The 26,494-nt window shown below is 30.8% G+C and overlaps 2 protein-coding genes across 3 annotated transcripts in view; one reads left to right on the top strand and one right to left on the bottom strand.

The window, feature by feature from the left end:
* The first annotated feature begins 2,624 nt into the window (after positions 1-2,624).
* LOC111705788 (uncharacterized) lies at positions 2,625-16,868 on the top strand. Of its 2 annotated transcripts, XM_023478462.1 has the most exons (10): positions 2,625-2,713; positions 3,643-5,630; positions 7,050-7,146; positions 7,652-7,748; positions 9,120-9,209; positions 10,042-10,131; positions 10,744-10,797; positions 13,313-13,361; positions 13,604-13,643; positions 14,831-16,868. In XM_023478462.1, exons 2-10 carry the CDS (start codon positions 5,582-5,584, stop codon positions 14,973-14,975), a joined length of 711 nt encoding a protein of 236 aa, XP_023334230.1. In that variant the 5' UTR covers positions 2,625-2,713; positions 3,643-5,581; the 3' UTR covers positions 14,976-16,868. The 2 variants fall into 2 exon arrangements, with proteins under 2 accessions (XP_023334230.1, XP_023334224.1); XM_023478456.1 differs by lacking the exons at positions 7,050-7,146; positions 7,652-7,748; positions 9,120-9,209; ... (3 more) ...; positions 13,604-13,643; positions 14,831-16,868 and having other exon boundaries at positions 2,626-2,713; positions 3,643-4,571.
* Positions 16,869-17,522: 654 nt separating this feature from the next.
* The window catches only part of LOC111705779 (F-box only protein 4), a 9,773-nt gene continuing 801 nt past the window's right edge, over positions 17,523-26,494 (bottom strand). The window contains exons 2-16 of the mRNA XM_023478447.1: positions 25,813-25,900; positions 25,453-25,526; positions 25,047-25,157; positions 24,694-24,770; positions 24,081-24,148; positions 23,927-24,005; positions 23,708-23,786; positions 23,227-23,329; positions 22,105-22,174; positions 21,433-21,499; positions 20,393-20,452; positions 19,969-20,090; positions 19,487-19,539; positions 17,938-18,003; positions 17,523-17,819 (exon numbers count right to left, since the gene is read on the bottom strand). Coding sequence (XP_023334215.1) covers positions 17,797-17,819; positions 17,938-18,003; positions 19,487-19,539; positions 19,969-20,090; positions 20,393-20,452; positions 21,433-21,499; positions 22,105-22,174; positions 23,227-23,329; positions 23,708-23,786; positions 23,927-24,005; positions 24,081-24,148; positions 24,694-24,770; positions 25,047-25,157; positions 25,453-25,526; positions 25,813-25,900 — 1,140 coding nt within the window. The 3' untranslated portion in view covers positions 17,523-17,796. The remainder of the gene's footprint in view (positions 17,820-17,937; positions 18,004-19,486; positions 19,540-19,968; positions 20,091-20,392; positions 20,453-21,432; positions 21,500-22,104; positions 22,175-23,226; positions 23,330-23,707; positions 23,787-23,926; positions 24,006-24,080; positions 24,149-24,693; positions 24,771-25,046; positions 25,158-25,452; positions 25,527-25,812; positions 25,901-26,494) is intronic.

The following is a 26,494-nucleotide window of genomic DNA, read 5'->3' as shown; positions in this document are numbered from 1 at the left end:
AAAATAATCGCTTTTGAACACTACTAATCTTACTTCTCTCTGTTGCGTCTATAAGGAGAAAATTGGTATATACGCGTCGACTTATACTGAAGAACGTAGCGTCCAGACAAATTCAAAAAGTTGCAATATACTACTTGTATCGTAATAAAATCAATTTATTTTCAAACAAATCATACAGAAAGCACAACCTAAAGTCATCGATTTTTTTCGACGCATTTGTATTGTAATATTTCATAATATTTGGGTGTCGTATCGTTTGCACTAATGATTGATCAGACTAACGTACATTCGCACTAACTTTCATTCAGACTGAACAACTAATTGTTCAATCAAACTAAAAACCACGTGGAAGGTTTTTTAAGCATGTGGAAAATTATTTTTTAAAATTCTAGCGATATTCGGTTCATTTAATTAGTTAGTTCCATTGAACATTGTAGTGGGAATGAACAAAAAATGTTCGATTGAACTAAAGCTAAAAGTTCCGGTAATTAATAGATGTTAGTACAAATGAACATATTTATAAGTGCAAATGAACACAAAAAATGTTCAATCGAACTAAAATCTAAAATTTTACCATTTGCCCATAAATATTATTAGTACAAATGAACATATTTTAGTGCAAATGAACAAAAATATGTTCAATCGAACTAAAATCTAAAATTTTACCATTTGCCCATAAAATATTATTAGTACAAATGTACATATTTAGTGCAAATGAACAAAAAAATGTTCGATCGAACTAAAATCTAAAATTTCACCATTTGTCCATAAAATAGTAAAAGTACAAATGAACATGTTCATTTGCACTAACGTTCAATTGCAATAATATTAAAAAAAATTAGTCCGTTTGAATAAATTTTTTTGGGGCATGTTCATTTGCACTAACGTTCAATTGCACTAACATTTACAGCAATGAAAAATTAGTCCATATTTGAACACTTTTTTGGACATGTTAATTTGCACTAACGTTCAATTGCACTAATATTTACAGAAAAGAAAAATTAGTCCATTTGAACACTTTTTTTGGACATGTTCATTTGCACTAATATTTACAGAACAAAAATTAGTCCGTTTGAACAAATTTTTTGTTAAAAATGTTCATTTACACTAACTTTTGCAATTGCACTAATATTTACAGAAAAAAAATTAGTGAGCTTGAACAAATATTTTTAGTATTTCAGATTAATTGCACTAATGATCATTTGTACTAAAATATTCCTGGCGGGAAAATAAAATTTTAGTCCAATTGAACACAGAACCCCGATTTTTATTCATTTGCACTAATGTTCGATCGTAATAAAAACCGGTTACTGATCAGCTGACTTTAGTGCAAAAGTACGTTAGTTCAATCGGACATTAGTGCAAACTATACAGCATCAATATTTGTTATTTGTTTTATATACAATGCACTTAAACCGACTTTTTCTGCCACATGTAATCATTCAAAGCATTGAGAGTGGGCTTTTCAGCGAAAGGAAAAAATCGTTTCGCGAAAATTTCGCAATATAAAAAATTTTCACGACCATTTTGCATTTCGTTTGCTCGCGAAAAATGCAAAAATTTTCGCTTTTTCGCGAAATTTCGATTCAATCTGTTTCGCGAAAAAATGCAACATTTTTTTTCGCGAAATTTCGCAAAAAAGTTTGTGTGAGCGCAACCGAAAATTTTCAATTTTTTTTGCTTATTTTCGCGAAACGTTTTGTTCGCTGGAAACCCTAATCGAGAGCTGAGACATCTGGCGGCCAACTATTTAGGCGTTTTAAGTGCATTGTTTACAAAACGAAATTAAATATTAACTATATACAAATGCGCCGAAAAATAATCGATGACTATAGTTTGTAATATCTAAATGATTTGTTTGAAATTAAATTCATTATTTTACGAAACGAGTCGGATATTAAAACTTTCTAAATTTGTATGGACGCGACAGATAGAAGTAAGATTAGTAGCGATCAAAAGCGATTATTTTTCGCCGTAAGCCTTTACCCCCTTTCATTTTTCGCGATCACTCTCTTTAACTCTTTTGGGCTTCTGCCTAAGGGTTATTGTTACTGGACTCTTCCGTTAATTTTCAAAAACTTCCGTTTCGTTAACGAAACTTTGCCATGCTCTAGAAAGAAGACGGATTTTGAAGTAAATTATAAAAGAGGTTAAAATCAGAAAAACCATGTCCTATATAATTTAAAGCTAATTTCAACCTGGACATATCTAAACATTTTAAGGTTGACTCAATTGTTCTAAACTTCGAAAGTTTAAAACTTTTTTTCAAATTGTTCGAATTCCCAATTTCTTAACACTCATCTATACACAACAAATTTTAAAGAGCTGAATACTTGTCGCAAACTCTAATTTTTGATTGCGTTGTTCCTCCAACTTGTTCGTGCAAACCCCCGATATTTAAACCTTGACTATTTTCTTTTTCAGAATCACTGTGTGAACTATTAAACGACTTCGACTTTAGGTTGCAAAGATTAGAAAATTAAATTTTGTAAAAAATTCCTTTGAATCTCTCCAATACTATGCACTTTTAAGTATATTAAAAAATTTCCATGTAGATATTAAGTAAAAGCTGAAAAACTTCCTCTGTCAATCAAAAGAATCAGGGTTGGTTTGGTTAGAACCAATCGGGTCCAGGATGTATATCTATATACTATATAAGCTCCTGTAACAGTATTCAAGTCTAGTTGAGCCAAAACCTTCAATGACAACCTGGGTATATTGATAACTTTAACTTAAAGCAATACATTCCAAGATTTCTCCAGCATTGAATTTTGTTCTTTTTATTAAGTCTTAAGGGATCTTATATTATCTATATCTTTGCAACCAAGGGGTGTAAACTTTTGGTTATTAAAAACTTTAATTATTTGATCAAGCAGAATTTATAGTTTGAAATATCTAAGATCTGGAACACTACTAGATAATTTCTCTGGCTAAGGAAATGAGTTTTTACCACAAACTCTAACTGTTTCCCCCCTATCTTAGCAACCCGACGTTGTAGACCTTTGATATTTCAAACTAAGAATTCTGTTAGATTAAATAGTCTAAGTTTGAAATATCATTGGTTTACACCATCTGGTTGCAAAGATATAAGGATTACAAAATTTGAGTTTGTGGCAAAAACTCATTCCTTTGACAAAATAAAGTGAAATGTAAAGTGTGTAAACTTTAAAGGATGTTCCTTTAACTCATAAATTAAAATGTATAACGGGACTGTAGCTGTAAAAATAACATTTCCCGATTTACAACAGTACCCTTGAAAGACTGAAACTGATCAAAAATGTGAAAATAACGTCGTTTTTCTGACTCGAAAAATGTGTTCAGTTCTGAAAATTTCTCCTTTGTTTCTTATAGGCAAGAAATGCGCAAGTCACTTTTGCAATTAACCTATAAATGAAGATAAACAGCTTTTTAAAATAAAAATAAAAATATGGATAAATCCTTTTTCAGGGAAAGCTTTTGGGGGTACCGTTGTAAATCTGGAATTGTCATCTTTGCAGAGAGGGTCCCTTGAAATTACGCTGAGATTACCGTGGACAATGGTTTTAACTTTAAATAGCTTTGGTGTACTTCTTAAAAATTTCCTTTTCCGTCGTTATTTAAACTATTTCTAGATTAATTCTGTTTTAATCTGTTTTTGTTTAGTTCAGTATCCTCCTTGTGGTTCTGACCACTGAGGCGTACATTCTCAACTCTGATGGATCTTCAATCCTAGTTCACCGCCTTGCGGTACGTTCAATAGCTGATGCGTCCAGCAATGAGAAACGATCCCATCCCGTTTACTCTGGATACCCCTACTTTTTTGGAAATAGCGCTTTCGCAAAACCACATCATAAAGACGGAGAAACTGATTTGGTTCGAGAGAGAAGAGAAACGGAGTCTAACATAGCTGAGGCAACTGTTCATGAGAAACGATCCCATCCCGTTTACTCCGGATACCCTTACTTCTTTGGACATAGCATATTTGCAAAACCACATCATAAAGACGGAGAAACTGATTTGGTTCGAGAGAGAAGAGATGCGGAGTCTAACATAGCTGAGGCAACTGTTAATGAGAAACGGTCACATCCCGTTTACTCTGGATATCCCTACTTTTTTGGAAATAGTGCTTTCGCAAAACCACATCATAAAGACGAAGAAACTGATTTGGTTCGAGAAAGAAGAGAAACGGAGTCTAACATAGCTGAGGCAATTGTACATGAGAAACGATCCCATCCCGTTTACTCTGGATACCCCTACTTTTTTGGAAATAGCGCTTTCGCAAAACCACATCATAAAGACGGAGAGATAGAATTAAGACGAGAAAGGAGAGAGACTGGGTTACATATTGCTGGAGCAACCTTTCATGGGAATGGATTTCAACTGGTTAACTCTGGCTATAATGGAGCTTTCCTAATTCCTGTCTACAAAGAAAAAAGAGACGATGGGAGGGATACATAATTTTATTTCTAAATCATGAATAAAATTGAGATTTGTTCAAATAGTCTACTGTAGTTCAACAGTTGTATTTTTAACCCACATTAATTGGATCCTTAATTTGGCAATAAAATATAATATTTATTTTCAAAAACACAGTTGGTTAATCTAATAAATTTCAAAATTAATGATGAGAGAAAGAGCTGTGAAAACAACAAAGTATGTGTATGAACATTCACATAAACCTACATATTAATATGAACTAAATACGCACTATCTGATACAGATTAGCAAAATTATATTTTACCTTAATTGAAGGAACTTGCCGGCCATGTGCTTCAAAAAGTATAATAGAGCTTTAAAAGTCAAAACATTAAATAAGGCCTGAATATACTTTCAAGTCGACCCAATCATAATTTTTTTAGCGAAATTTTTAGAATTGTGTAATACTAGTGTGTAGATTGTAGATCGCCATATATCTGGCGTACAACTAGAAGACGACATTTTGTCAAATAACAAGTTTTCATTCACAGTCATTTAGAAATACTTAATATCAAATGCGGTCACAGTCTTTAGACCTGGGAGCCTTAAATTTGTCGTACAATCGGAAAGTTAAAAGCACCAAAATTCAGACCACATTTTGGATTAGGGTTACGAATAAAAGTCGAAAAATATTTCAGTGATCAAAGACTCCCTTCAATTCTTCTTGCTACTGCATGTTTCGTGGAACACCCTGTATCAAATGAAATCACAATTTTTAGACCTAGAGGACTTAAATTTGTCAGATGTATCAATCTTTAGAGGGGAAGGGGTCCAAAACTAAAAAAAATTTAAAAATCAATTCTTCAAATCTACTTAAAATAAATATTATTAAGGTTGAATAATATCTTTCAATTGCTTTCATGAATATAAATTGTATTTTAAAACAACTAAGAAATCTCTGTAAATAGTTTGTACACAATCAGTTAATATAAATAATAAATGCTAGGCTTTCTCTAAACTGTTTTGAGTCTTTATGTTTGCCTTAGTAGCCAGTTGTACTATAGTGTATGGATAGGGAGTTCACAAAACCAACTTAAGGATAGAAAAAGTAAAATTTGTCGAGTTTTCATCATAACACACAACCTTTTATTGGCTTTGAAAACTTGGAAATTATATAAAGTAAAAGATGATCTCTGTTCTTTTCCTTTTATTGTTCTGGAATGATCAATTTTCAGGCAAGATAAATAATGTTTTGAATTAATACATTTAGATACTTTTTCCTTACTAGCTGTACTAATCGCCTTGAAATCTTTGTACTCATGAACTATCTGAAATCTTTGTACTCAATGAACTATCTAAAAACTTTGTACTCATGAACTATCTGACATCTTTGTACTCATGAACTATCTAAAATCTTTGTACTCATGAACTATCTAAAATCTTTGTACTCATGAACTATCTGAAATCTTTGTACTCATGAAATATGTGAAATCTTTGTACTCATGAAATATCTGAAATCTTTGTACTCATGAACTATTTGAAATCTTTGTACTCATGATGAACTATCTGAAATCTTTGTACTTTTTACTCCATGGTCTTAATTAAATGTGGAGATAGTTGGGTTACACACAAACAACCCTTCAAAGACGACTGTACGGTTTTTTTTCAGTCTCTGTCCTTAAATTGATGTTTCCCTATAACAATTTAAGCTACAGGGTTTCCCACGAAACATGACAATAGCAAGACGACTTGAAAGTCGTCTTTGGTATTTGAATTTATTTGTGACATTTAGTTTTCTATCTACTTTAATATGTATGATTCTTGCAACAATTATCACATAATTCTCCTAGCCCTGGCATTTCCAAAAAGTGGTCTGAGTTTTTTTGTGCTTTCAATATTACTGGAGATATAAAGAGTTTGGTTCAGATTTCAATTTTGTTAAATAAAAGCAAAATTGTCGAAATCTGAACGAAATTCTTCATATCTCGGGCAATATTGAAAGCACAAAAAAGGCAGACCACATTTTGGAAATGGCAGGACAAGGGAAATTTTGTGATTATAATCTCTAGAAATTTACTTCTAAAATTAGGTTGACAAATAAACGCAGCAAATTATATCAAAAATCAAGACGACATTCAAGTCGTCCTGCATACTGTCATGTTTCGTGGGACACCCTGTATTTGTTTTCTTTGCCAAATCATTTAATATATCCATCAAAAACTATAAGCAAAGACCGATCCATTAGATCGACAGCAAAAAATATTTCCAGGTCGCCATTAAAGTCTAATTTTTTGTGGGTAACCCAGTGCATTTAGCAAGACCCAGGCATGGTAAAGTGTTCTAATACATTACAAGCTATTTAAAAGTTTACTCTGAGTACACTGCTAAAAGATTTGTAAAGTGTACTACCAAGTCCTAATATACCCGGAAAGGATGAGACTTCACAGGCGAATTTGCTAAGTCCGGTTTTTTTTGCATTCAGGATTTCTTGAAGGCCTAAACTGGCTTTTTTCTGTGCTTAATCATGATTTCATAAACAATCAAAATACTCAATTGAAAATCCAGAAACCAAAAATCAAGCTTCAAATCGTCATATTTTATAGTTCTTTACAGTCTAATCCTTTGTGGGTAACCCTGTAAAACATACTATTTAGGAGTGTACTCTCAGTACACTGATAAGAGATTGGTTTTCAATCATACTTGTGGTTTAAAGGCAACTACACCAACTTGTCTCAAGACCATAGATCCAAGGTATAATTTATTTATAAAGTCTTTTCCCTTTGTAAGAATATTTAAAAAAAAAAAATTTGAAATAAATTCATAATAATGGAACGATTTACCCCGTTTCCTTTTAAATCTATCATCGTGTCTTTCTATCTGTTTAATCTGTGTCTATTCTATTAGTTTAATTTGTGTCTTTCCACTCTTTTATTGCTGTCTATTCTATCAGTCTAATTTTTGTTTATTCTATCTGTTTAATCTGTGTATATTCTATCAGTTAAATATTTGTTTATTCTATCTGTTTAATCTGTGTATATTCTATCAGTTTAGTCTGTGTCTTTCCACTCTTTTATCTGCGTCTATTCTATCAGTTTAGCCTTTGTTTATCCTTTCTGTTTAATCTGTGTCTATTCTATCTGTTTAATCTCTGTCTGTTTTTTTTCGGTTTAATCTGAGTCTATTCTATCTGTAATTAGGTTTTTTTACATTTGGCGTTTTAACCGTGTTTGTCTAGAGAAAAAAGTAAATGTTCTAGTGTTTACTTCTACGAGAGAAATGAAGGAACATGTTTCTGCTATGGAAGATATTGTTACTATTTCTCCTTCAGAACTGATCTGAAGCTAAACTGGCAGGTTTGTAAATATCTACAAATGAGGGATTTTTTATGATATTATATACTAACTAGGCTTTTAGGGCGCGTCGCGCCCATCCTCTAATTTAACTAATTGAATTGTGGATCTATCTATGAGCGTCTTCCCTTTGTACAGTACAATATAAACAGTAACAAAAATGTTTGGAAATTTTAAATATATTTTCGCGCATCTATATATATACTTTGCTTGTCTGTCTGGGTGTTTGTTTGTGTCCAATAATTGCCAAGAGAAGGTTTATGGATGATCTGTAACCAATCTAGATGCTAATACTCTAACGATTACTTTACTCAAAGTCTAACGAGATCATATTTAATTAAATCTCTAGCCAAATCTTAAGGCTCTCTATCTCTCGCCAACACTCAAGGCTCTGTATACGTCCGTTCTAATCAACAAATGATATTCAACTACTTTATTTATAAACAGGTAAAAATGAACTGACCGGGCTAGCCCGGCTGGGTCAACATACAAATAGTTAAGATAATAATATTATTAATACAGATAATGAATTAGAATTGCACATCATGGTAGATTATACTTCAGATCGGCTTTCAAAAATTTGTCTTTAAAAAATTCGATTTTTGAGAATTTTGAAAATTCAAGAAATTTTTGTTTTTTGTTTGTTTTATAACGTACACAAAGACAAAATGTTCACAATTGAAATAGAAAATGGGCGCGAAGCGCCTTAAAAGCCCAGTTTTTAAAATTTCACAAAAATCAAATGCTTTTGGATACAAATTTTCGTAAAGCTGAAAAATTCATTTATAGTGAGTTACAAAATCTTACTCTTTAAACCTAAGGTAACCTAGCTTAAAGTTTATCATTTTAAATGTTGTTTGTCTTCAATGGTTCAGAGACAAGGAAGAAAAATTACAGAATTCAGCACAGTTTAGATAGTAAACGGACGAAATCTTCCTCATTGTTAATTTGATAAAGGATTATATGCAGGGGCTTCGTCGAAAGTTTTTCACTAAAGGGTTTTAGAATTACGTGTTTTTCGATTCGATTTGTTTAGGGACTGTGTAAGCGTAATTTCAACTGATCCTGTCATGCCAATTATCGACCTTAACGTACCCTTAAAACCTTTGTCTAATAAAGTATGAATTAGATATCTATGTTTTTTGTTTCATTTGCGGGTTCTTTTCAAAAGTGACTTGCGCTTTCTTTGCTGATAGAAAGCAATGGAGAAATTATCAGAAGAAACAGTTTTCGAGTTTGAAAAACGGCAGAATCTTCCATACTTTTGAGCAGAGCAATGTTTGAAGGGTACCTATATAAATTGGGTAATGTCATCTTTGCATGAAGGGTCACTAGAAATTACGTTTACAGTCCCTTTAATGATTGATATATTAGGACTCTAAGAGAATGTGTGAGTGTAGAGGTGAAAGTCTGCTGAATGTTATCGAAGATGGTGAAATTAATGCAATCTCATTTTTTACCCAGGTTACAAGATTAAAAGGGGGGCAAATCCAACTGTGGAAGAGGAAGTAGACTTTAAAGTTATGGCTTTGAATAGTCTAATGAACAATAGTGCAGTGTACACAGACCCATATTCAACTTAATAAGTCACTGGTAAATCATTTCACTTTAAAACAAAATCAAATATAAACAAGATGACTTTAGTGTCGTTTTTCTATTCCGCAGTTTAATGGATCCCATGCTGTACATTTCATATCATGAAGTGGTATTTCAAAGCAAAATCCCCAAATTTTGTTTTGTCAATCTTAAACTGATTTATCAAAAAAATTAATGGAGGATTGAAAATATAAACAGGAAGGTCTGGGGGAAAATTAAGTACATAACTTTGACAAAAAATATTTTTGGACAAACTTTTTGTTGGTATTAAAAATTATCAATATTATTTTCGCTTTATATTGAAAAATGAGTTTACTAACTGGTCTGCATGTACAAGATATGTACAGAAAACATTTATTATTCAGGGTTTGTTAACTGGTCTGCATGTACAAGATATGTACAGAAAACATGTATTATTCAGGGTTTGTTAACTGGTCTTCATGTACAAGATATGTACAGAAAACCTATATTATTCAGGGTTTGTTAACTGGTCTACATGTACAGGATATGTTCAAAAGACCTGTATTATTCAGGGTTTGTTAACTGGTCTGCATGTACAAGATATGTACAGAAAACCTGTATTATTCAGGGTTTGTTAACTGGTCTGCATGTACAAGATATGTACAGAAAACCTGTATTATTCAGGGTTTGTTAACTGGTCTGCATGTACAGGATATGTACAGAAACCTGTATTATTCAGGGTTTGTTAACCGGTCTGCATGTACAAGATATGTACAGAAAACCTGTAGTTCTTGAATGCTACAAATATCTGGCATGCATTAAAAGCAAGGTTGGTTAATTTATATTTTTTATGGAATTAAAGAAACCTGCAAGATTCAAAATACATTTTTAAGTAAGTATAGTAAGTAATCTACTTACACGGTTACCCACAAAGGATGAAGCTGTAAAGACGATCTGAAACTTACAAAATATTACGATTTCTAGGTTGAATTTAATTTTCTGTTTTAATATAGCCTGTTAAGAGCAGCGAAACATGTTTACTGTTGCAGGGAGTTAAAAAAAAATAAGGAAACGGAGAGAATAAATTCCGTACAATCGTCTATGAATTCTCATTCTTTGTGGATAACCCTGTTTAAGTTTAACAAAACAAAATTCAGTGCTTACAAAGGGAATATTTAAAACTTTCATAATTCAAGGTTGTGGGAATATTTCTTCCTAAATAGATTTGTGGCGGATTAAGTTCTTATTTTTCGACAATGAATTTGAAACTTGTATCTTCAAAAAATAAAGATTTCATGCTGAGAGTGAATAAGTTTGTAAAAAAAAATATCTTTCAAGCGGACTAGAAAGTTTATGTTTAATTAATAAATCGGTTTGAGATCTAGATTCATTTCTCAGATTAACAGTTTAGACAAATAACAACTACAGACCCTTTGTTTAGGCTGCTGTGGTTGACACTGGACCAACGCAAGTTTGTAAAATGAATCCGGAACAGGTTTCATTTTAGGATTTATTACAAAAATATAGAACAGGTTTTTTTTTAGGATTTATTACAAAAATGCAGAACAGGTTTCATCTTAGGATTTAATACAAAAATGCAGAACAGGTTTTATATTAGGATTTATTACAAAAATACAGAACAGGTTTCATTTTAGGATTTACTACAGAAATACAGAACAGGTTTCATTTTAGGATTTATTACAAAAATACAGAACAGGTTTCATAGGATTTATTACAAAAATACAGAACAGGCTTTATTTTAGGATTTAATACAAAAATACAGAACAGGTTTTATTTTAGGATTTAATACAAAAATACAGAACCGTAAACTGGTTAAAGTTCCAAGATTTTTTCTTATTTTCTATTTAGTACTTTTTGGTTGGGCTATTTATCATATTGTTTTACGTACATAAGATCTATTTTGCCATTTTTGATTTTAGACGTCAAAATATGATAGAAAATATTCCGATACGAATAGGATGCACTTCAATGTACTTAGTTTTTACAGGGTTAGATGATTAGATGATTTTTCAATGACGACATGAAAGGGACAGACCGGCTATGTAAGGTGGTTGAACTAAGTATTCAGTGTAGTGGACAAATTCTTTTAGGATTCATTTGAGAAACATAAAACTTTTTAGAGATCTGTAAATCCTGAGTTTGAGCGCAAAGTCGACTGTTAAAATCGTACTGTCAGGTGGATACGTTTTAAAATAGTTTTTTTAAATTATTAAATAACGACGACAAAAAATATAAACATAATTCTACAGTAAACTAATTAGGTGTTTAGGAACAGGTTGAGAAAATAAAAATTAATCTTATCATCGAAAATACGTAATCTTTTTCAAGTATTAGTTTCTATTTTCTCATTATTCTACAGGGTGTCCCAATAAGCATGGGAATTCAGTGACGAATTCAATATCGTCTTTTCGAATAATTCTTTGATTTAGTATGGGGATACCTACTGAGAAAGCTGTAATCTGCTATGTTCACATGTTGTTTGTTTATGTTTTGACTGAATACAGTTGTACTTAGTAAAACAAGAAAATTTCAGTGTACAAACAGAGTAAACTTGTCCGTATTCACTTTTCATCTTATAGACACATCTTTGCAGCCTTTTACCCTTTTCATAAAACAAACTCTAGAAGACATAATAATATTGTGGCTTTCGAAATTTACAATGCTTATTCATAACAAAGACTATATCAATTCGTCACTGAATTCCCATGTTTTTTGGAACACCTTGTAGCTTCTCATTATTCACAAAGATTTTCTGGAATTATTATTGAAAAGACGACATTTAAAGAATTTGTAGAAATCTACGAATAAATTCATAGAAAAAAAGAAATTCAATATAATGATGAAAACGAAATAATTGATTGTAGCATTGATTTATTGACAAATATGTTCCCAACCATTTAATTAGTTTACTGTATAATTTTTAACTTTATTTTTCGTCGTCGATATCTTATAATTTTAAAAATCCGATTCTGAAAACGTACCCACCCAAATTCATGATTTTTAACGTAGACTATGCACTCCAACTCAGTAATTATACATCGTGGAAAAGTTTTAAATGCCTCAAATAAATCCTAAAGAATTTGTCCACACCACTGCATACTCAGTTTAACTACCTTACATAGCCGGTCAGTCCCTTGAAAAACTTTTTTTCTGGCCGTACTGAAGGTTAAATTTGATTTTTGACATTAAATGAACACAGTATAGCCGTCTGTGAAGTCTCAGTCATCTCTAGTGGGTATCCCTATATTTGAACCGTTATTCTAATATTTAAACAATCTTACAACATTGAATTTCTATTTGAAAACATTTGAATAACAATCCTGTTACTTAAACGATTTTGGATTTTTACATTTAGAAAATTACTTAAATGTACAAATATATTTATAAATAATTTAAACAGGTATTTTCTCATTTCTGAAAATCAATTTGACAATTGAAAATTCTGAGCTAGGGAATCTTGTTTTGAATGTAAGAAATCTAGATGCGAGATACTTAAACGATAACTCTACTCAAAGTCTAATTAGAATCTAGCTGACTCTATCTCTAGCCACAACTCAAGGCTATGTATACGTCCGTATTTAACGACTAATCGTATTGAACTAATTTATTTTATATACAGGTGAAATTCAACTGACCGTAATGGCCAGTCAGGGTCAACATGAAACATGATAAGATAGATAAACAAACATAGATAAATCAGATATTACTAGCATGGTTACATAATTCATTACTTGAATATTCAAATTCTTCCTTAACCTTGAACATTGAGCCGGTGGTTCAAATTTGAACCGGCAATAGGTTGTTCACCGCTGTAGCTTAAATTCATTAAGTTCGGCTTCAGATCTAGTAACTAGAATCTGAGAAATCAAATTTAACGACCTAGAAGATTAAAAGAATTTGCTTATTGTCCATATATTAATTTATTTATTCATCAATGTAATGGTCTATTTATCTATGTAATTAATAGTCTATTTATCTATCAATTTAAGTTGAAGCTGTGTGATCAAATGCTCTCCTGGGTTGACCAGCGAGCTACAGGTCAGTTGACAGGACAATGGGCATATTTTTTCTGAAAAATTTAGTTTGTTTTTTTACAAAAATAGATTAAATTCGTAAAAATTGCTTTATAAGAATGTCCAAAGTTTAAATTTTTTACTTTTCTATTTGAAGTTAATTTCGTTCCATACAAAAATATAATAATTTAGAATTCAATACTTTTTTTGTGTGCTAATGTTTTCAATCCTTTTTATAAGTTTACTTTTAACAAAAGAATTATTTAGAGGATTTGTGTGGAAGCCTGGCTGCTTGGTCAAATAACAAGTAAAATAATTAAAAACTTTAAGTATGAAAGGGACTATAAACGTAAATTCAAAAAACCGCCCTATTTTCAAAAGATCTTTTATCCAATTTTTCTCTAATAATTAAATATTTAGAAATGTCTTATCTAATGATTATCTAATAATCTAATATTTATCTTTGAAACTAATGATTATCTAATAATCTAATATTTATCTTTGAAACTAATGATTTACTAGTAACCTAATATTTATCTTATTAACTAATGATTTTCTAAAAATCTAATATTAATCTATTATCTTATTATTATCTAATCTTGTATTATTTAATATATAAGCGTAAATTCAAGAGACCGCAATTATTCAAAGATTTATTATCTAATTTTTCTCTAATAATGAAACATTTAGAAATCTAAAAATCTAAACTAATAATTTCTTATCTAATGATTTTCTAATAATCTAATATTAATCCATTATTTTTTTTATTTATCTAATCATTTTTCAAAAAATCTAATATTAATCTATTATCTTATAATATTCTAGTAATCTAATATTAATCTATTATCTTATAATATTCTAGTAATCTAATATTTATCTTTGAAACTAATGATTTACTAGTAACCTAATATTTATCTTATTAACTAATGATTTTCTAGTAATCTAATATTAATCTATTATCTTATAATAATCTAATAATCTAATATTAATCTATTATCTTATAATATTCTAGTAATCTAATATTAATCTATTATCTTATAATATTCTAGTAATCTAATATTAATATATTATCTTATAATATTCTAGTAATCTAATATTAATCTATTATCTTATAATATTCTAGTAATCTAATATTAATCTATTATCTTATAATATTCTGGTAATCTAATATTATTCTATTATCTTTTTATAATCTAGTAATCTAATATAAATCTATCATCTTACAATATTCTAGTAATCTAATATCATTCTATTATCTTTTTATAATCTAGTATCTTACAATAATCTAGTAATCTAATAATTATCTATTATCAAATGATTTTCAAATGATTCAATAATTTTTTATTTAATTTCCAATAATCTAATATTAATCTACAAATCTAATGATTTACTAGTAATCTAATAATTATCTATCATCTAATGAACTTTTAGTAATCTATATAATCTATAAATTTAATATTCATGTTTTGGAAATTATCTTTTTGTTTAATTAAGGAATTGGTTGAACTGTCAGGAGAAAATACATTTTGTATGCGTATCCGAGGGAAATGCTTTCTTCTCTTCTCTACCCGTTATCCTTCTTTGCTTCTTGGTTCTTTTTATTCTTCTTTTCTTCTATCCATCAATCTTCCTAATATAATCTTCTCTTCTCTACCCGTTATCCTTCTTTGCTTCTTGGTTCTTTTATTCTTCTTTTCTTCTATTCATCAATCTTCCTCATATAATCTTCTCTTCTCTACCCGTTATCCTTCTTTGCTTCTTGGTTCTTTTTATTCTTCTTTTCTTCTATCCATCAATCTTCCTCATATAATCTTCTTTTCTCTACCTGTTATTCTTCTTTGCTTCTTCGTTCTTTTTATTCTTCTTTTCTTCTATCCATCAATCTTCCTCATATAATCTTCTCTTCTTTACTCGATAGTCTTTTTTCTTCTTCTTATTCTTCTGATCTTCTATCCATCAATCTTCCTCATATAATCTTCTCTTATTTACTCGATAGTCTTTTTTCTTCTTCTTATTCTTCTGATCTTCTATCCATTAATATTCCTCATTAATCTTCTCTTCTCTAACCGTTATTCTTTTTTGATTCTTTCTTCTTTTTATTCTTCTGTTCTTTTATCCATCAATCTTCCTCATATAATCTTCTCTTCTCTACTCGTTATTCTTCTTTGCTTCTTCGTTTTTTTTATTCTTCCGTTCTTCTATCCCTCAATCTTCCTCATATAATCTTCTCTTCTCTACCCGTTATCCTTCTTTGCTTCTTGGTTCTTTTTATTCTTATTTTCTTCTATCCATCAATCTTCCTCATATAATCTTCTCTTCTCTACCCGTTATCCTTCTTTGCTTCTTCGTTCTTTTTATTCTTCCGTTCTTCTATCCATCAATCTTCCTCATATAATCTTCTCTTCTTTACTCGATATCCTTCTTTGCTTCTTCGTTCTTTTTATTCTTCCGTTCTTCTATCCATCAATCTTCCTCATATAATCTTCTCTTCTTTACTCGATAGTCTTTTTTCTTATTCTTATTCTTCTGATCTTCTATCCATTAATATTCCTCATTAATCTTCTCTTCTCTAACCGTTATTCTTCTTTGATTCTTTCTTCTTTTTATTCTTCTGTTCTTCTATCCATCAATCTTCCTTATATATTCTTCTCTTCTCTATCAGTTATTCTTCTTTGTTTCTTTCTTCTTTTCTTCCATCCATCAATCTTCCTCATATAATCTACTCTTCTCTACCCGTTATTCTTCTGTTGTTCTATCCATCAATCTTCCTCATATAATCTTCTCTTGCGTTCTTTTATGAGAAATCTATAGTAAAATCAGAGTTTTTTTTTGGCTTTTGGCAATAGACTTTAATAATGTTAAGACTAGAAATCTTTAGTTTCAATAGTCTGTATAATTTTGAGAATGACATAAAAACTAAACCACTATAGGGCTTAAAGCTATGAGATTTTTAGATTGTAAGCTGTTTAAATACCCTAGATATAATTTGTAAAAAAATGTATTAAGAATGTATTATTATGTTAATATTCTTAACGTGTTTGAAATATATTTTTAAATTTTTGTGTTATTTCATCTTCTAAATAAAATTTTAACCTCATTCTGCATCCTATTTTTTTTTTGAAAACACCATATTTGAGACTTTCTTAGTTTTATCAGTTTATTTTTTTTATAATATTTTGATTTTATTGCAAACTCTCAAAATATTTCTCTTATAAATGGTGTCCCAAAAAACGTACTAGAGAACTATCATCCCCCTGATCTTCCCCAATTCAGCAAACTTTTATAACTTTGGAGAGAAAAAAAATATTTTCAAAAAGGGGGGGGGGGAAGAATAATGATTTTTTTTGAGAAAATATACACCCCGGACTCCTGAGTCAATAATAATTCAATAATAACAAATGTTTATTGATCACAGACTGAGCAATAACAAGGCACACTAGGGAGGATAAACCGAACTGGTCTTGTATAATGGTTTATCATGGTATTATACAATAATTGGATTAACATTTTGAATATAAACAAAGAACTAAGAATTAGTTTATTTTGCAAAGTCAGGAAATGGAATACTGTAACTATAGTTACGTATATTTAATGTGCAGTGTAGTGTATGTTGCACAGTGTAAAATGTACACTATACACTATACAATGTATCCAGTCAAATGTTAACTTAAATCTATACATTTTAAAAAATAATAAAAAAAATTCTGAGATCGTTGGGATTGTTTCTGTAAGCAAGTTTGATAAAAATGCTATGTTTTTGTGCAAAATAAAAATAAAATGTTACTTTAAAAATCTTTAAAATTTGTGAGTTGCATCGTATAATAAACTTTTTTTGGAATTACTTATTAAATTATATGTCAAAAAACTAAATATTTTAAAAGAAACATCAAATTCTTTTTTTTTAAAACTTGACCCCAAACTGAAACTTTTGAATTCTGTGGTTTAACTTGTTTGATTTGTAATTATCAAAATTTATCTTATTAAAACATTTATGATTTTTCGTTGCGAGACAAGTAAATGAAGTTTGAGTAAAATTCTGCGGCGAACAGGTTTTTTTCGTCAATTTAAAAGTTCTGAGCTACGGGCCTCATCAGCTGATTTTGCAGGATTAATCATATTTTCAAATAATAATAACTTAAAACCAAAATGAAAGATTTTAATCTCATTTTTTTTGTCAAGATTCATGCAAATTGCAAATTTATATATTTATATATTTTCAAAGTACCTTAGCAGAAGTGCCAGACAAGGATATCTAGTTAAAACGGCAACTAATTATTCAAATCAACTGCTTTTAGAAATTAGCCATTCTTTGGGTGGAAAATACTGCATTTTTGTTTTGTAGAAGGTATTCTTAGATTAAATTTATGAAGACACTGTGGACTAGATCTCAGAAAAACTCGTCTTTAACGTAATTACTGAGAGTTCTTCATATTTCTTCCTCTATGGAACATTGTATCCTCTTAGTGAGGATATGAATACTGCCCTGAAATTAATATTCAAAATTTATATCTTGGGTCTTGTAAATGCAAATAGAAAATATTTTCTATTTTACAAAATTATTTTTTAGTTCAAAAAAAAAAAAAAAAAATTCATAATGTAACCTTGCAAGGTATGATAATTCCAATCCTTTCTCTTCTTTCTCAGATGATGTAGAACCCAATCAAACCCTGCAGTAGTTTACTGTGTACTTTATTCTACAGTGTTCTGTGCAATACAATTATAAAAATAAGTCAGAGTACGTGTGTATTAAAGTATGCAGTTCAATGAAGTAAAAAAATCAGCTGAATATGTTTTTTTTTACTCTATTCAGACTGACGTCTGGTTTACCAAAATAGTCTATTTCCTTACTGTGATTCACGTTTGATACATTTTGGAAAGCCCTTGGGATGTACTTTAATAATCTGCAAAAAAAAAGTTTGACCTCACTTGACCCCAAGGAAGGTTTATGAATGATCAAAATTTTAAAAGTTTGTGTTTAAAAGTTTTTTTTTATTTTGTAAAATTTTGAAAATGCACAAAAAATATTATGAAATCTGCAAACTTTTTTTCTTTTAACTGTAATAGAGAAGTTGCTCACAGATAAAACAAAAATTAAAAGTTGAAGAGAAGATAGGCGCGAAGCGACCTAAAAGCCTAGTATATATATACTTTGCTTGTCTGTTTGTTTGTATCCAATAAACTTATCAGCCCCAAAATTGTTGTGGGACCTCACGTGGCCCCAGGGAAGGTTTATGAATGATCAAAATTAAAAAAATTTGCCTCATAAAAAATCGATTTTCATTAAATTTTAGAATTTTTTGAAAATCCACGAATTTTTTAATGAAATCCGCTAACTTTTTTTGTTTTCTTTTACAATGTACACAAAGAAAACATGTTCACAATTGAAGTAAAAGATGGGCGCGAAGCGCCCTAAAAGCCTAATATGATACATTATTCATTTTTGAAAAGCCCTTACCACGGCAAATCCAAATAAGCAAATTTTTTTGCAAAACTTTCAAAAACTGAATTTGTAATCAAGGAAAACTGAAAATGTGCAAATTCTATTTAAAGCCATCTGTACAAAAATCTATGCGCAACATTTCCTCGTAAAAATTGTGCATTCTGCTTCTTTTTGGTTAAAGCATTCCAAAGAGCTATAAATAGTCGAAATCCAATGACCGGAAGTAGGTCAAGATAGTCGGGTTAAGGTAAAATAAGGCATTCAGGCAGTATGTCTGATGACTCAGGCAGTAGATATAAAAGCCCCGCGTTAGGCCTAAAGTGAGTGGCATGTGTTAGTTATAAAAAAAAAAAAAATTTGAACAGCCTCAGGCCAATATCTCTAAAAAAATGTGAAGTAAATAAATCAGCTTAATCTGTACTTAATCAATAATCGTACAGTATATTGTGCAGTCCAATAAAGTAAATAGATAAGTTACTGTGTGATTTATCATACAGTGTAATGTGTACTACATATCTTATACAATGTACTGTGCAGTAAAATAAAGTAAACAAGTCAGTGTACTACTACTTATATGTTACTTTTCTTCAACTTATCTTTAACTTATTTAAAAAAAAATAAACTTCAAAATATTTCATTATGAAAATTCTTTTTTAAATGTAAAATTCAAATCAGTTTATGAAAAAACTTCAAAATGTTAAAAATTAAACCTTTTTCTGCTCCTCGCATATTCTCCACTTCAACTTTCCACACGCCCCATGCACTACAGAGAAAATAAAATTTTACTCATTGGACAAACTAAATTTATCAAAATGTTTCAACCCTTATTTTCTCTACGGAGGGGGTTGGGAGGGGGGGGGGGAATCCAACTTAATACGTAATCCTGTAAGTATGTACACTGCGCAAAGTCTTTGTTTAACATGTGCAAGGATTTCCCACGCAATTTTTTTGATTCCGTAAGTTATAGACTTTTAGACAGCTATAGAATATATAATATATATCCAATAACCGGAAATAGGTCCAAATCAAATCATAGGAAACAGACTATATGTAAAGTCCTACTCTCCACCCCCAAACTTGAAGTAAAGTACTAAATCAAAAATGAAGTGAGGTCTCCCAGCTTGTAATGTTTGAGTAACATCTCGAGATATTCTTGTCATTAAAATGTTAGAGAAGATAAATACTAACTTACAAGTTGAATTGTTCCAGCTGAAGCCCTGTAATAATATCTTGTACAGGTATACAGGCACTTCGCTGACCTTCACTACATGCCATCACAACCAGGGGTAGAGTCATGTTGAACGTACTTAAACCCTAAAGATCAATCTCTCTTAATTTCAAGTTTGAACCATCCTCTCTAGATCAAATCAACCATCTAACAAACCCATAAACCAAAAGTTCAACCAATAATTAATCCGTTCAATCATTCAACAAATCAACCAACCCACCAACCAACCGCCGGACCCACCAAACATGAAAAAGCCATTTATCCAATCAACCAACGTACACTAGGCAATCTAACCAACCAGCCAACAATTCAAATAACCAGCAAATCGTATAAACAAAACCAACCAACCAACTAACCAACCAGTCAACCAACGAACGAACCAACCAACCTGAAGAAGTATATCGAGTTCCTTCCTCATCAATGCAAGGGAGTTCATCACGTCTTCCTCCTAGTTATCCAACAGTATAATTTCCACGAGTAAAACAAATCAAAGAAAAAAATGTTTGAGGAAAACAACAAGAAAGGCTTTTTGTATAAATTCTATAATCAACATATATTTTTGCCTTGCCTATTTATGGGAAAGATATAAATAAAATAAACAAAAGATTTCACATAATTTGATAATTGTTCCATAGCTAATACTTTTTTATCTTCTTTGGATCTTCCCCTAAAGGATTTTATGTATTCTAACTTAAGACCTTAAACAAATATTCATGATACGTATTCAGTATCCGTATATTTCATTTCTAATCAATCGTTTGTTGGAAATAATAACAAATTAACCTTTTTGTTTCCATGGCTTTATTTGATATCCCACATGTTAATCGTACCCAGGGTTTCAGGGAGCTTTAATCAGGGGCTGAATAACTAAAATGAAGGTATGGAAGGTATAGATTTTTTGTAAGGTGGGGTGGATGTTTGTGGGGTGGGGTGGAGGGTGTGTGACACCAGTTCTCGTTAGATCACTGAAGTTCAGCACACTTGTCCACAGCCAGAAAGAGTGTGATGTTTCCTATCTTTATGACAACCGGGCCTAATTCCAGTATATCAGAAGGATTCCTGCTCTCTATTATTCTCAGGCCTAAGAAGCCATTAGGCAGCTGGAATCTTGTCAACCCTCTTCTCAGAATGAATGAAGCGTGGATGGATGAATGGGCTGCCAGATTACAACCCCTGGTAGATCAATATAAATACCCAGAAAACACCAAACTTTCGCAATAGTAAAAATTCCGAGATTTGATCGTAACAACCCGATCAAGTCTTGGGGACAAAAATATCTCTTTTTAAAAAAAGTCTTGTTTTTAGATCTTCAAATTAAAAGAGCTCATGCAGTATAGTGCCCAAGCGATCCTGATTATTATTAGTAGCCAACGCAAAAATTCCCAGCACTGACTAATAGATTATTTAATTTAATAATACTGTATTTTCCTCTAGTGTTACGTCGAGAGCAAATACAAGAGCATGCAGGGTTGGAAGCAGTTTTACTATCTCTGGTCTGAAAATATATAGATTATGTCAGGGGATTATAGTTCAAAACCATCTTGAAAATCAGAACTGACAACTCAGGGGATGTTTATTCAATAGCATTTCTGGATTCAGAACTTACAATAAATATAAAATCTATTTCGCAAATAAAAACATTATGTCAGGGGATGTTTGATCAAAAACAATTCCGGAATCAGAACTTACACAATACATATAAAATCATTTATGCCTCAAAGAAATACCTTACGTCAGTAAATATTAGTTAAAACCATCTCGGTAATCAGAACTTTCAATAAATACAAAATCTATTCTTCAAATATAAACGTTATGTCGGGATGTTTGTTAAAAACTATTCCCGGAAATAAAGCTAATATAAACATATTACATCCACGCTGGGGTACAAGTAAAACTTCATTAAAAATAAACTAAAAATGGAGAGGATGAAAAATTCAGAAGTTGCCAGTAACATTTTTATCATTTTTAACATAAATCAAATTTTAATAACTTTATAAACATGCATACGTGTAAAAAAAGTAGTAAAAATCATTAGGGTGGGGCTGCGGGGGGTGGGGAGGTCACCTCATGGGGGGCCAAAAAGTACGGGTTGGGGAATACCTTAATGTTAGATTTCCACTGCTGTCTTTTATAATTGTTATATTTGATACTGGATTAAGCCGGGTCTCCCCTAAACAAATCATTAATATCTCTAAAGTTCTTAAATCAAATTTTTATCAAAAATTAACAACAACGATAGTTTAAATTAAAACAATTTTAAAATTGAAACCAATCAAAAATTACAAATCAACTTTCAAGTTCCCAAAAACACAGAGCAAATCTGACAACCCACTTCCATTATCAAACACAGAGCAAATCCGCCAACCCACTTCAAATATCAAACACAGAGCAAATCCACCAACCCACTTGCATTATCAGACACAGCATAAATCTAACAACCCACTTCCATTATCAAACACAGCGCAATTCCACCAACCCAATTACATTATCATACACAGAGAAAATCTGACAACCCACTTCCATTATCAAACAAAACGCAAATCTATCAACCCATTTCCATTATTAAACACAGAGCAAATCTAACAACCCACATCGATTATCGAACACAGAGCAAATCTAACGACCCACTTTTATGATCAAACAGAGAGCAAATCCATCAACCCCTTTCCATTATCAAACATAGAGCAAATCCACCAACCCACTTCCATTATCAAACACAGAGAAAATCCACCAACCCGCTTCCATTATCAAACACAGAGCAAATCTTACAATCCACTTCCATTATCAAACACAGAGCAAATCTCACAAGCCACTTCCATTATCAAACACAGAGCATTAACAACCCACTTAGATTATAAAACACAGAGCAAATCCAACTACCCAATTTTAATATGAAACATAGCAAATCTAACTACCCACTTCCATTATCAAACTCAGAGCAAATCTAACAACCCACTTCAATTATCAAACAGAGCAAATTCAGCCACCCACTTTTATGATCAAACATCAGACAAACCAAACAATCAACCTCCCATCTCCATCTCCAAACACCCAAGAACCTACTTTAAATCCATTCAATTAAATGATCCTAAATTCCAAATTTAAGAAGCTATCGTTATTTTAAGTAAACCACTATATGAAAAATGGGCATGTTATCAGTCCTACATGTAGAATGTTATGCTGGTGAAAAAACTCCTGCTGTCGACAGGAAGAAAATCTAACCTTTGTTTGAAAGGCGTTCGTTCTGTCTATTTGTGTAAAGACACATAAGGTCAAAGTTGTACATGTGTTTGTAGTTTATTCTTACTCCACTACCCACTCCTCCCTACAAGAGAACAGTTTATGTACAAAAACTAAGAACTTTGAGCTAAATTTAGGAACTGATATAAAATTAAATCAAATGTATCTTTTCCTATACAGTTTCCTTTTATTTTATAATAATATTATTAATAATTATAAGATCTGAAAAGGAACCCGACATGGAACCCCCACTTACAAATCATTGAAAAATAATAACAAAATAAAAGAGGTGGGATGCATTAATGCGTTAATTTTAGCCCCCCCCCCCTTAAATAAAATTAAAGTAATGACTGTTTTATTTAGGTTAGGTTAAGATAGATAGATAATCACGGAGTTTAATGTTTTGTAAACGGAGGAAGGGGTCCATAAGGTAATTTCAAAATATTAAAAAAGATAAATGTACCTGAAGGCCTCGAATGAACTCGACTGCATCGAATGTACTGCTACGAGCGTTGACAATTTTATGAACTAAATCTTGGGTTCTAAACACAATTTAGTTTTATATTCAGAAAGAACATCAAGGCAAGTAATCAACCAAAAATGCAGAAAATATTTACAGGGGAACTTAAAGCAATTTTTTAGAAAAAAAGGCACCCAAAGCCAAGAATTTTTTGTCTCCAACCTTTCTGATTCTATTCCAGGGCCGAATAGAACAAGCCGAGCACTGCACTGCTCCTCTTGAGGCAAGTTCACGTAAAATGCTAAACAAAATAATAATATAAGTTTAGTTATTTCTCAATATTTTATCAATTTAAATTTTATTTTATTTTATTTACCTAGCAACCTTGGTAAAATATCCTTGACTACACTGTTGGATTCCAACATTGTTCGGAATGGATCTTTTCTAAAAATAAGTAAAAAAAATTATTTAAATATTTTAGATATATTTATTATACAGAGAGAACTAGAAAACTGAGGAATGGGAAGACGACATTAAAGCATTGTCAGAGTGCAGTTGATGTAGTTACAACGTAAATACTTTTATTACTAGCTTTAAAATCATCACTTGTAAAGTTAAATGGTCTTTGCACACTGTCAAAATTGAAGCGTTTTATGCTCATTGGACAATTTAAAATCAAAACTTGAGTCTAAAGATTATATTTCTTTTTTCCCCAGTTTTCTGGTTTTTTACTGTATAAAATGTAATGCATTAAATATAAACATATTATATATAATTTTCTTCGTTTTTAATGTAAAAATGGAGAGAAACAGAGAATTTATAAAGAGTTTTGTGAATCATTAAATTCGAGAACGTAATCCAGAAAAATAGGTTAAACGTGAAATAATACTCCTGAATAGGATAAAAATATAATTGATACCATTCTTTTCTTCATTTTTTTGGGTATACTTTATTATGTAAATTACTAAATAAGCATTGGTAAGGCACACCTTTTCTTCTTGTTCCATTTTTCTCGTGTCATTCTTCTGAATTCTGCGGAATAGATAATAAACAGTTCACGATTCCCCTGCAATATTTACATTAATTTCTGTAAATCCATGCTTGGGATGTACGTTTTATTTAGATGCAGATTAATCGAAAACTTTTCCAGTTTTTTTAATTTAAAAATAACTATTTTAGCAACATACATCTTTGGCTTGTTTTTGTTATTGGATCCCAAAAATAAATTAAGGTTCACAGAGTACACTGATTCTGAACTATACAGGTCAGGTTAATAAGTACATCTCAGATTAGAATCACAGAATACATATACCTGTGAAATAGGATGAGAAAGTAAACCTACCTGGAGATTAGGGTCACAAAGTACACCGTCGACTGGAAACTTCTTGTTGGGCCAACAATCTTTAAGCCCACTTGGTTCAGGGATATAAAGCAGTTTACAATCCTTTAACATCTAAAACAAATGAAATAAATAAATTTATCAATAAAATTACTCTTTGAAATAAAGGTGAATGACAACAAAAAAGGTTTTCTCGTTAAAGGGTCTGAAAGCGTGATTCCAAGTGACCCTCCATACAAAGATTGCAATGTCAGATTCACAGCTTACTCACTTAATCAGACAAAGCTTTTACGGAAACTATTGTGAATCAAGCATTGCCAACTTTTTATGAAGGGTCACTTGAAAATACGCTTACAGTCCCTTGAATGGAATAAACGTGCATTCAAATTGTATAAAATTACTATTTCACCTGAAATGCCCAAAACTGTTCATTGTGCGTAAGTCCATATGCATATCTGCAAGTAGCTCCAACCTGACAAAGATCTAGAACAAATTGATAAAAAATTAAAAATAATGTTTTTGTGGAGTTTCAAGAGAAAAAAATTATATTCAGAACATAGCCACAAAAAAAATATATGTAAAAAGCTTACTTAAATAAATTCATAGTAAACTGTGAATTGTAATATCTGAAATAAAGGAATTTCCTAATTTATTTTTTTAGAGATTCAAATATGTTTAAAAAAAGTTTTTTTTATATAAATAAAATAAAATCACTTGGAAGTATGGTTACTTTTAAAATTTAAAACTGGTAATGGTTGAGATAGCTAACCTTGCAGGGAGAGGAAAGAAACAATCTGATGAATGATTTCCTCCGGAAGATCAAATAAACCGGTTTTGTTATGGCCTCCTATTCCAAACTAAAATACAAACAGGTTTTGTCATTACCTCTCATTTCAGTAAGAAATACAAATTAAATTACAAACTAATTTGTAAGGCCTTTTTTACAAACTGAGATAAAAACCATTTATTGTGAAATCTCATTACAAACTGAAATACAAACCAGTTATTTTGACCTCGCATTACAAACCAAAATAAAAACCAGTTATTATGACCTCTCATTACAAACCAAAATACAAACCAGTTATTATGACCTCGCATTAAGAACTGAAATACAAACCAGTTATTATGACCTCTAATTACAAACCAAAATACAAACCAGCTATTATGACCTCTCATTACAAACTAAAATACAAACCAATTATTATGACCTCTCATTACAAACTAAAATACAAACCAGTTAGTATGACCTCTCATTACAAACCAAAATACAAACCAGTTATTATGACCTCTCATTACAAACTAAAATACAAACCAGTTAGTATGACCTCTCATTACAAACGAAAATACAAACCAGTTATTATGACCTCTCATTACAAACTAAAATACAAACCAGTTAGTATGACCTCTCATTACAAACCAAAATACAAACCAGTTATTATGACCTCTCATTA

The sequence above is a fragment of the Eurytemora carolleeae genome, unplaced genomic scaffold (genome assembly GCF_000591075.1).
Source record: "Eurytemora carolleeae unplaced genomic scaffold, Eaff_2.0 scaffold112, whole genome shotgun sequence".
In the NCBI taxonomy this organism is placed as follows: domain Eukaryota; kingdom Metazoa; phylum Arthropoda; class Copepoda; order Calanoida; family Temoridae; genus Eurytemora; species Eurytemora carolleeae.
Note: the sequence above shows the minus strand (reverse complement) of the source record. Positions and strands in the feature narration are given on the sequence as shown.